At 34.6% G+C, this 11,768-nt stretch overlaps 1 protein-coding gene across 3 annotated transcripts in view; it reads right to left on the bottom strand.

Annotated features, from left to right (window-relative positions):
• Positions 1-11,768, bottom strand: part of sptbn1 (spectrin, beta, non-erythrocytic 1) — a 111,401-nt gene that overhangs the window by 56,509 nt on the left and 43,124 nt on the right. Inside the window, exon 1 of one of the 3 annotated variants that reach the window (XM_084395104.1) lies at positions 10,349-10,895. The exons of the other annotated variants lie outside the window; for them this stretch is intronic. Within the exon in view, the coding sequence (XP_084251230.1) occupies positions 10,349-10,463 (115 nt within the window). The 5' untranslated portion in view covers positions 10,464-10,895. Of the gene's footprint in view, positions 1-10,348; positions 10,896-11,768 lie in introns of those variants that run through there. 3 annotated transcript variants of the gene reach the window in all.

Genomic DNA, 11,768 nt, shown 5'->3' with positions numbered 1-11,768 from the left:
TTTTAAATAATTTTAATACAAAATAATTTAATATAAAAATATTAATTAAATAAAATATATTTCAAAATAATAAATAATAATAATAATAATAATAACAACAATACAATTATCTCAATCTTAATACACTTTTAATACAAACTATTATTTAAACAAAACTTTAAATAAAACATATAGTTAAATAAATAAATAACAAATTTCCCATGATTTCCATAAACAATATTCCATAATTTTATGTAATATACTTAATTAGCAGTGTGCTATTTATGGTTAACAAGTAATGTAATGATAAAAAAAATATTATTTGCCATATTATTTATATGCTACAAACTGAAACTGCTTTACATGTGCTATATTTAGACAGGAATGAACTAGTTTTTCTAGGAAGAAATGAGGCCGTTGTAACGGTCCACAAACTCTGCACAAGGCCACCCCCAAAAAACATTCCCGAATACTAATGACTGTTTTTGGACGAAGAATCAAATGATTTTAAAATAGTCTGTGTGAACCCACACGTTCAACCATGTCGCAACCCGAAACCCTGATGTTCGCCCTGCCAAATGTTCAGCCACTTTCTAGCCATTATCCCATAATTCATGTGCTAGCAGACGATTCCTCCACCAATCAAACGCAGCGAACAATGTAAAGCAGACAAAGGGTGTTTATTTATGCGGGTCCGCCCACGGGTGAGCGGTTCAAATGCACAAACTTATTTATAATCCTCCCAATTTTCCTGTTATTGCATTCCTCGTCCACGCACAGACGTAAGCGTCTGATTCGATTGTTTTCCCGCCTCCTTTTTCCCTGTTGACCCCTGTGTGTTAAAGACGACAGACCGACCACACCCCCACAGCGAGGGTCCGTCTGAGACCGGGATCGATGAGAGGAAGACGAGAACGGGGAGAGAGAGAATGAAGGGAGAGGTCGAAACACAACAGAACCAACAAACAGAGGAAGAGGAACATCTGCCAGCGAAAGCAGGACAGAGGACACACACATCTACAGCTGTGGGTGACGAAAGCACCATCATAAAAAAAAAGAAAAAGAAAAAAAGAAATATATATATATATTTTTTTATATATATACAATTAAATAATGAAAAAAAAAAAATTAATGGACAAAAATACAATATATATATATATATATTTATTGTTTGGGTAAATAAATAATAATAATAATTGATGACTGGGTAAATAAAATAAAATAAAATATTTGGTGTCTGGGTAAATAAAATAAAATTAAATAAAATATTTGGTTTCTGGGTAAATAAAATTAAATAATTTTTAAATAAAAAAAAGTTTTTTAAATAAAATTAAATACATTTTATTTGAAATAAAATTAATAAAAATAAACATTTAATAAAAAATAAAAAAATAGAAATATTTATTGTCTGGCTAAAATAAATAATAATAATAATTGATGACTGGGTAAATAAAATAAAATAAAATATTTGGTGTCTGGGTAAATAAAATGAAATAAAATATTTTTAAATAAAAAAATAAAAATAATTTTTTTTAGGACCATTAAGAATTTTTCCATTGTGGCATTATTTTCATCATAACTAAGCACATTTTCACTTCCTGCTGCTCATTTTACTTCTAAGCTTTTGTTTTTGACTAATTCTCAATGTCAATTTTCAATATGGTAACTTTTCACTGGGGTGAATGTGCTTAATTGTTACGATAATAATAGTAAAAATAATTAAAACAATGAAACTAAAATATGCCTTATTTTCTCCATGCAAAATATCACTTGTTTTATATTTCAATTTAAAATACTTGATTGGCAATGATTGTGTTTACATACAATACTGCCAAAGCATTATACACAAAACAAATAATATATATATGTATATATAGTTCTTGATAGATTTCGTGAGAATCATCATCCTGTATTGTGTCATTTCTACTCATAACACCCTTGTGAAGCCCTGAAGCTCATGCAGAGAGTGTATATGTACGTCTGCTATATAGACTTCTACTTAAAACAATGAGAATCATTCTTGAACAGCATGTGCAGAACTGATGATTGATTCTCTCCAAAGGCGACGGAACGGCTATGAAAGCAAATTCTAGATGGAAGCAGAACATAGTGACTTCATCTCTCATGTCAAGCTTCACACACACTCTTATACATAAACACACAGAGAAACGTCTGGCGGGTTTATTCTCTTATGGACCACATGTTAAAATGCACCTCAATGCAAATGCATGATCACAAACACACTCAAAACACATCTGGAATGAGGCCGGCGTAATATCTCAATTTTATCTGGTTGAAAGCAGTGATATTAAATGGCAAGCAGTTTGTTGAAGTTTCACAGAAAAAGGCAACAGTGTGTCTAATGTACCAGATCTCAACTCTGAGAAACAAAGACATTTAAATGGACTATAACTGAGAGATTCCTGAAATCTCCTGAGCTGTTAAACTCTGAGCAACACACTTCTCCTCTGGGTTCATGCAAACTCACTTTTATAAACTCAATCCAAACCACAACATTTCAGAATGCATGTTTTTCCTGGATGAGGAAAAAACTACATATTTCAACAGAGTCAGCAGGAAAAACAGATAACTCTCTGTTCCTTCCTCTGCTCAAACATCTGATCCGACTACAGGAGCGCTTCAAGATCTTTAGCAAAGTGTCTTCTCTATTTACTGTCAGTGCTGTCTGGGAGAAACTATACTTTTTATGGAAAAATTTAAATAAAATAAAATAAAATAAAATAAAAGAATGCATTTTAATTAAATTAAGATGAATTACTTTTTTTTAAATGCAAACTTTATGTCTCTTCTCTATTCTCTATTTATAAAAGAGCTATACTTTTAATTGCAAATAAATAAAATAAAATTTATAGAATGAAAATGTATTTTAATTCAATAAATTCAAATTAATTACTTTTTTGTAAAAATAAAATTTTTATGTCTGTTCTCTGTTTACTCAATGCTGTCTAGGAAAATAAATTAAATTAAATTAAAATTAAAATTAAAATTAATAAAATCAAATTAAATAATGCATTTTAATTAAATTAAGATTAATTACTTTTTTTTAAATGCAAACTTTTTATGTCTCTTCTCTATTCTCTATTTATAAAAGAGCTATACTTTTAATTGCAAATAAATTAAATTAAATTTGTATAATGAAAACGTATTTTAATTCAATAAATTAAATTAATTACTTTTTTGTAAAAATTACATTTTTATGTCTGTTCTCTGTTTACTCAATGCTGTCTAGGAAAATAAAATAAAATAAAATAAAATAAGAAATTACTTTTGAGCTAATTCTCAATGGCGATTCTTCTGCTTGAACATTGAAGATCTGAAGATTTGAGCAAAATGTAGGAGAAACGATCAGTAAAATGAAACGATCTGTGTTTTCTGGCGACCTGGTTGCGACCTGCTTCTGACTTGACGAGCGCCTCCTCGGTTCGGGCTGGCGTGCTGCTGAACTAAGGCTGCTTTGTGAACCGATAACATCGCAGCCAATGCCACCAAACGCTACATATTAGCCGGGCCTGCGGACCCTCCCAGAGGATTGTGGGAAGGGCAAACAATGGCGTCAGTGTTCCTCCCCTCGGCCCGGCACAAACCGCAGGGAACGCTGCAGGAATGCGGCAGCATCTGGACTCAACACTGGGTAAACGTGTTACAATCCCACCGAAATCTGCTTTAATATCAATAAACGTGTTATAAAGTCTTCAAACACGGCTTATCTCACATCTCCAGTGTTTATGGGCTCTTAGATTCCTGCTAGCTTGAAGATGATTGGCTATATCATACCTAGAAGGATTGTATACAATAGTATATAAGTATTCTTGAGGAATTTTTTGCGCATTTTTCCATTATTTTCATGATAAAGCACAGCTGCTCATTACTGTTGACATCACTTTACTTTTGAGCTAATTCATTCAATTTGAAGATTTAAGCATCTCAGGATATTCAGCAAAGTGTTAAAGCGTGCAGTCTACGAGAAACAACTGAAATATTAAAAAAGATATATAAAGAAAAAAAACTTAAAAGAAAAAATAACGTACAATAATTAATAATTAATAAAATATAAAAAATTATATTTTTAATAAAATATAAAAAATATTTTTTTTATAAAATAATAATTAAATAATTAAATTAAAAATGACTAAAATAAAAATAATGGACTGTAAAAATAAAATAACAAATTAACTGATGTCTTGAATATAAATGGCTATATAACACTGCTGCTAAATTAAATTTAAAAATAAAATAAAAATAAAACAAAGTTAAATTAAGTATAAAAAATTAAAATATATTATATTATAAAAAAAAATGAAATAAAATGAAATAAAAATTAACTGTTGGGTTTGCTGTTTAAACTTAGAAGGAGGTTGCATACAAGTATTCTTATGTGGAAAAAAATATCCAGAAAATGGGATTTAATATATTTTGAGTGCAATGGCAAAGTCAACTAAATGTCAGCCAACATTTGCCTTTGAGCATCTAAGATAAATCAATACTGGAGTCTGGCTCGTTGATCAGGTCAGGAGGTCGAATTAGTCACAGTGACGGTATAAGCTAAAGCTCATGCATAAATGGTTCATACTAGTATATTTCAATAAGGAGAACACTGGAAAACTGAATTCTCTATTGTATTAACATGCATTCTAGAAATACAACCTCCACTTCCACGCTAACGGTTTAAGGGTTGATAGTGAACACAGAGTCAGTGAGATGTTCTCTGCTATCTGATGAGGGTTTGTGAGAGGTCAGGGATTGTTGATTTATTGGCGTTTCCTGCATCCTCAAAATCTTTGTTTGCTGACCTCAAAACAAACCACACCCTATCCTGCAACACACAGATAGTATTGTCTTCACTTTCAGGGCAAACAATATGATCAAACTATCAGGAGCAAAAAGTAGGCAAACTATCGGGAGCAAAAAGTCAGATCTTGCAAAAAATGCAAATAAAATGCACAAATATAAGGGATTTAGACATGCACTAGTGTTGGAAAGTTGGCTGCATTTATTTGATCAAAAATACGTTAAAAATAGTAAAATATTATTTAAATTAAGAATAGCTGTTTTCCATGTGAATATTTAGTAAAGTGTAATTTATTCAGCATCATTACTCCAGTCTTCAGTGTCACATGATCCTTCAGAAATTACTCTAATATGAGGATTTGATGCTCAAGACACATTTATGATTATCATCAGTGTTGAAAACAGCTCATATTTTGGTGGAAATGGCAATACCATGTGTACACTGCTAAATAAAAGTGTTATTTTTAATCTTTTGAACGGTAGTCCATATCAAGTTTTTGTAATTACATTTCAGGATTTATATTCATTATGGTCAGCCAATACATGAGTTTGTCCAACCCTGAAAGAACAAAAAAGTAATCATAATATATTATTTTGAATCAGTCTGAACGTGAATTCCAGTGAAATGAAAAAGAGCAGACCACAGCATTCTTCCCATCAAACCTCCTGGAAACGAGATGTTGCACAACACCTCGATACGGAAACACGAGAGGGTCAGATCTGGGGTCGGAGATAAGTGAGATCAGCTTTTCATATGAAACATTTTTCAACTGAGATGATGAATCATTCAAATCAAACATGGAAGGACCGGGAAAGGTAGTCGATGGGTGTTTTCCTCTTTTCCCCTGATTTATCTGCTTCCCGTGGCGTAAACGTCAGCAGAATGGAATTCCTAAGACTTCCTGCGGAGCGGACAGATCTCTGAGGTCACGGTATCACGTTCAGCACTCAGCTCGAAAATAACCCTCGAGTTTCAACACTTCTGGCTAAAACCACAACACACAGTCTGAGCATTTGAAACAAGGGCAAAAATAATAAAGATGTGAAGTTTGAAATATTTTCGAGGCAGTTTAATGCGCGCGCTGATGAGAAACACATGCGGCGTGAAACAGGCTCATAAAGACAACACTGGAAGGTATTTCTGGGCAAAATAGAATGTTGAGTGGATTTATGTTTATGTTTGACCTCTCTTTCATGTCTTCTTTATGTAATTATGTCAGAATGCCCATCTTGGCAAGTATACTTGTAAACAGAAGTGTATGTCTTAACTGGAAGTAAACAGTTGAGAAATAAAGTGCGTGTGTATCAGTATACTGGATCCGTGCATTAGCTCTTAAAGGGACAGCAGCCTAATAAACCTAATAAACATAAAAAACATAATAAACTTGCTGCTGTCTTTGTTTTTTTACAACAAAAGACAAAGAACAATCACTCATTGCTCTTCACGGAATAACTTTTGTAACTTTAATGAGGATTAATCTACATTTCATGCCTGGTAAAAAAATATTGGAAAATTTTCTTAAATCAAATTTCTGTAATATATATATATATATATATATATATATATATATATATATATATATATATATATATATATATATTAGTATTCTGAAATATTTCTATATATATTTTATTATATATATATATATATATATATATATAAAATAAAATATACAGAAATAACAGAAATAATTAAGTTATTTTATAACTATTAAAAAAAAAAATATATATATATATATATATATAGTAGATTTTTATGTATATGAATATATTTCCATCATTATAAGAAAATAAGAATATAAAAAAAGAACAGAATAAATATATATATATAATATACATAGAAATATTTCAGAATACTGAGTTATTTTATAACTGTATAAAAAAAAAAAAAAAAAAAAATATATATATATATATATATATATATATATATATATATATATATATATATATATATATATATATATATATATTTAAAAGCTATATATATATATTTTTTTTTTAAAAGCTATATATATATATATATATATATATATATAGTAGATTTTTATGTTTATGAATATATTTTCATCATTCTAATAAAGCAAGAATCATTTGTCACATGTGTCACGCTTAAACAAACCGAGCAGGAGGGAAGCAGATGCATGTTTATCATGCCATATTTTAAGTGATGACATTCCTGTTGTGGGACCTCACAGTTCCTCCAGTGTTACGGAGAGACAGCGATGAATGACCCGCTTCACCAGGAACACTCTCTCACGAGGGAACAGACTCAGATTTACAGTCCATGATAATGTGAGCTAATGGTCAGAAATCACTCCAAATCAGTCACTTACTAGTTTACATTTGCTGCCTATATATATATATATAGGGCGCTAGAGTTCGGAACAGAGCTGTTGATAAAGTATGAGGAGTCTGTGAAGCGATCACAGGTGTAATATCTCGAGCTCAATCTGCCCAGTTTCAGGTTGACTGGTTTAAACCCCACCCTTGGTTTCAGAGACACACGACACACAGAAGTGAGGATGCGCTCGAGTGCATCGCTGCAGATGGGCCGAGGCCACAACACAACGCTTACTATTCATTTGCATTTGTGCTCATAACCTTTTCTCAGAGTTTCGCATCCATAAATGTTCTTTTTTTTTCTTTTTTTTATCATTTCTGGCTGTAAGGTGTTCTTGAGTTGCTATGATTCTTTGGAGAAAAAAACGCTGCATAACTTTATTTTTCCAGCTGATGTTATTTTTCAGCTCATCCAATCATTTACAAACATTTAGCAAGTAAAATTATGCAAATGGTGTTGTTTTCAGTAACTGAAATAAAGCTGAATTTTTTAAAAAAATAAATAAAAATGTTCACTTAATAAAAAATTCAATATATATAATTTTAATTAAAAAAAAAGTCACTTAATAAAATAAAAACAATTATATGAATAAATTTAAATAAATAAAATTAAAAATATAAAACATTGTTTTCAGTAACTGAAATTAAGCTGAAATAAAATGCAATATAAATAATACCTGAAAGCTTAAACTTGTATTAAATCTTAAAATATAAAAAATGTATTCCAATAACTGAACTATAATATAAATATTACCTGAAATCCTAAATTTGAATTAAAACTTTACATATATATTACCTACATTTTTTTAACTTAGAAATTAAATAATTAAGTTGAAGTTGAAGACTAAAATTAGAGCTATATAGAAATATTTATAAAAAAAACTATATATATATAAATCAGGTTTTCGAATGAAATGAAACGTGTGCAATAAAAAAAAAAAAAAAAATTGTTTTGTGAAATGAAACGTGATTCTAATTGGAAACCTTAATTTTTTAGGGTGTCACACAATGACTTTTGAGTGAGTGTTCAGTGCAGGAAAGGCTTCAGTGGTTCATGCTGAGTTTCCCTTCGCCGCTTACACTGACGCTGACAGTCCAACTGAGAAGTTTACATCAGCCTGGCTTCATCATGACAGGCCATTGAGTGAGTCAAACATCCTCACACTGACCCGGACCATTCAGACATCTCACTCGGCCTCGCTTTCAGAGGCGTATCTCTGCCAACAGCCCAACAGAAGGTCATTGAGGAGACCAGACGCTTGGCAGCAAGACACACGACGACAAAAGCTCTGCTTCGGCACGAACCCCATGAGCAAAACTGGCCTATCGAGGTCTGTTCGAGTCGGTCCAACATCAGCTGGACGCAGTCTTACCGTCAGTGAACTATCTGTGCAAATAGAAGCTGCCAGGATCATTGAAGTTGGTCCACAATAGCACTGGAAATCCAAGAATCTGTCATTTATCTTGGCTATAATCTCTTCTGTCAGGAGGGTCTGAAGAATGCTCGTGTGCAGTTTAAGATGCATAATAAAACACAGAACTTCTTGACTTTGGCGGGGTTGCAACTTCTAAATATCTTAATATCAAACCATCACATCTGAGGAACAAGATGCTACATGTCAAGTATGAAAGCAAATGCAATCTAATATGTGCTATCAGTACACAAGCATGAGCCTAAAGTCGCATAAAACTGCAGATTAATCATTTAAATCCACAATGCAGTTGACATTAAAAGAAAAAATTCATTTAGAAAGAAAAGGCAAGTAATCCATTGAATTAAACTGGGAAATTTTGAAGTCGAAAAACTAAAATTGTGAATTATGCATTGAAGTATTAGGGTGGTGACAGCAATACGGTTTATCTGCCATATTAAGTTATTTACAACCCTGAGATGAAGCTGAATTAGTCAATCTATTATAGCACAGGTAAAAGGTCAAAGTTTTCATCATTAAACTACTTAAAATAAGTACATGGTTAACCTGAGCTACTGATTATCTGCACACAAACACATTTCTTTAGATAAAATCATCGTAATGTAGACGTATTTCAGCCCATCTAGAGTATCCATTTCTCATCCGACCTCACCAGCATGACCTCAAACTGAGCCGTGATTCATCGACGTTTACTTATTAACTGATACCAGAGCAATGACTCGTTTCATACTAAACAAACTTGTGCAATCTCATCATGCATGCATGGCTCTTAAAACGCTTGCTTTGGTGTAAAAGAAGCGATGTGTAAGAGCATGCATTGAGACTCACAACCCCAAAACCAGAGCTCTGGGAAGACATCTGCACTACAGTAAAGGCAAACGAAAGCAATGGCGTAAGCGTGCGAAATCGCTGAGTGTGTGAAGTGCCGAATGCCTAGTGCACATCTATTGATTTACACACAATTAGAAAAGATGCGACTAACACACAATTTCTCGAGCTGCAAAACCAGGCTGGTGAATGCAAAGTGTCCACAACGGTCATGCATGGTACAATACGACTGCTTTGTCAAACTATTTAAGGTACAAAAGCTCTCGCTGGGGCGGTACCTTTTCAAAACATGCACATTTGTACCTAAAGAGTGCTTATTAGGCACATATTGGCACTAAATTAGTACCTAAATACTAAATATTAGAACCTTTTTAAAGGGTACGATCCCAGTGACAGCTTTTGCACCATTTTTTTCTGAGAGTGAACAATGAGTAACAGCGAAGGCCTCATGTGTATCTTACTCTAAACGGCTGGACTCATTAGCACTCGCGATTCAAATGCATATGAAGCCGCAGCTTTAAGAAACATGCCACTATCAGTGTGATAGTCAGCAGAACAAAACAACCACTCCCACCTTCCCCGGGTTTTCCATTGTTGTCTATGACGGGCCATTCAGCCCCCTTATTGACTCGGATCCCGGGGATTTTGGGGAAGGGAGGTTAAGCACAGAAGTTGCATGTTTGCATGAAAAGCATGCACACACACACAAAAAACTGACCATCTAAAATCCTTTGCACTAATCCAGTCTGCAACTCCCTTTCAGTGAGGATTACAGGGAGAGTAAAGCACAAACCCCTGCTTTCTGTGCATCTATAAACCAATGCATTCAATGCATATTCTATGCATCTATAAAATCACAGCCGCAGTGCTGAAGGAAACTCATGAATCGGCATCATAACGGTGCTCAGCGTAGCAACGCCTGTAAACAATGCATTCCCAACATCCGGGACGCATCTTACCTTGCAGCTGCTTGAAACGCCCCTCGAGCTGGTTGTAGTTGAAGGGCATTTGCGCGGGGAAGCTCGGCTCCTGGTAAAAGCCCTCGGGGGCCCCGGACTCCCACTCCAAATCCATGATCCCTGACCGAGAGGGAAACTATTTCCAGATTCCTCCCAGAAAACCACGGAATGAGAAGGAACAACAAGACGAGGAAAAGCTCCGAGAGGCTTATTTCTGCTCCTCTTTAAAGATATCCAAAGAGCAAGAGGTTTCCGTCCCAGACTAATGTCCTAAAGGAGACGTGCATGCTTGTTCGTCTTCCCATTCAAAAGAAGCGTCTCCCCCTCACAAAAAACTCCAGCACACACACACAAAAAAACGCCCCTCCTCCGGTCACACACACACACACACTCAGACTCAGAGGATGGCTTGCCCACACACTCCTCGAGCCGACCCGTTTGAGACCGACCCGCTCTGAATCTGCCGGAGTCAATGGAAGGGTTTCTGTGAGACTCCTTTAGCGGAGCAGAAGAGGAGGGCAAGAGGGTTGTAATTTCACCAGCCTGTGTGTTTGCACATGATGTCACCACCTCATTACAATGAAAGAGGAGGAGGAGGAGGAGAAGACGGGCCGTACCAAGTCTCCGGATGAGATGGGGGGGGAGAAAGAGCAGGAAGTCGGCTCATTTCCATGCATTGTTATTTAAAAGTCATGCAACACAAGCAAAGTCGCATTAGAAATGCGGAATGACCGTTTTGGAATGTTGGACTGACTTGCATCCCGTCTAGAATTCCATTTCCCTAAAATTCCGTTTGCTTAAAATTCCGTTTCCCTGAAATTCCACTGGCCGCCTCCTCCTCGTGTCCCCCCCCCCCCCTCCCGCCGTCCATCTGTTTGCAAGGTGAGGAGAGACTCTGCCATGAATGCAGACTTTGAACTACTTCTCAAAGTTTGCCTATTGAATTGCACTCCGCTGTAAAACAAACATCTGCTGTAATTCCCACTCAGGAATCTCACTCACACGGCTACGTCAGGATCCAGCACACACACACAGACGAACTGTCATGATGGCAAAACGCTCCTGTCTGCTTTTCGTTACGGGTCTTAAACGTTATAAAAAGCAGGATTATGCAAACTAAGGCCCTCAACGGTGAATTAAAAGCCACACTGAGAAAGAAAACGGATCATGGGATATTTACAGGCACCTAAGGAGTGTTTTTATGAGAGTGGAGCGCTGATATGAAACGCTGCATGAAATGTTATAAATCAAGCAATAAAACGCTGGTTTGTTTTCTGTCAGCAACAGTGTTCCTGGCACACGGCAAGCATTTGTTTCTGCTTAATGAAGAAAGAGGTTTATGTTGTTTTCTTTGGAATTCCAACTCAATTTGCTCATTGACATTTGAATAAAAACGTGAATAACAGGCACATTTTTTGTT

This window comes from Rutilus rutilus (genome assembly GCF_951802725.1).
Source record: "Rutilus rutilus genome assembly, chromosome: 22".
Classification (NCBI taxonomy): domain Eukaryota; kingdom Metazoa; phylum Chordata; class Actinopteri; order Cypriniformes; family Leuciscidae; genus Rutilus; species Rutilus rutilus.
The sequence above is the reverse complement of the archived record's forward strand: the minus strand, read 5'-3'. Positions and strand labels throughout refer to the sequence as shown.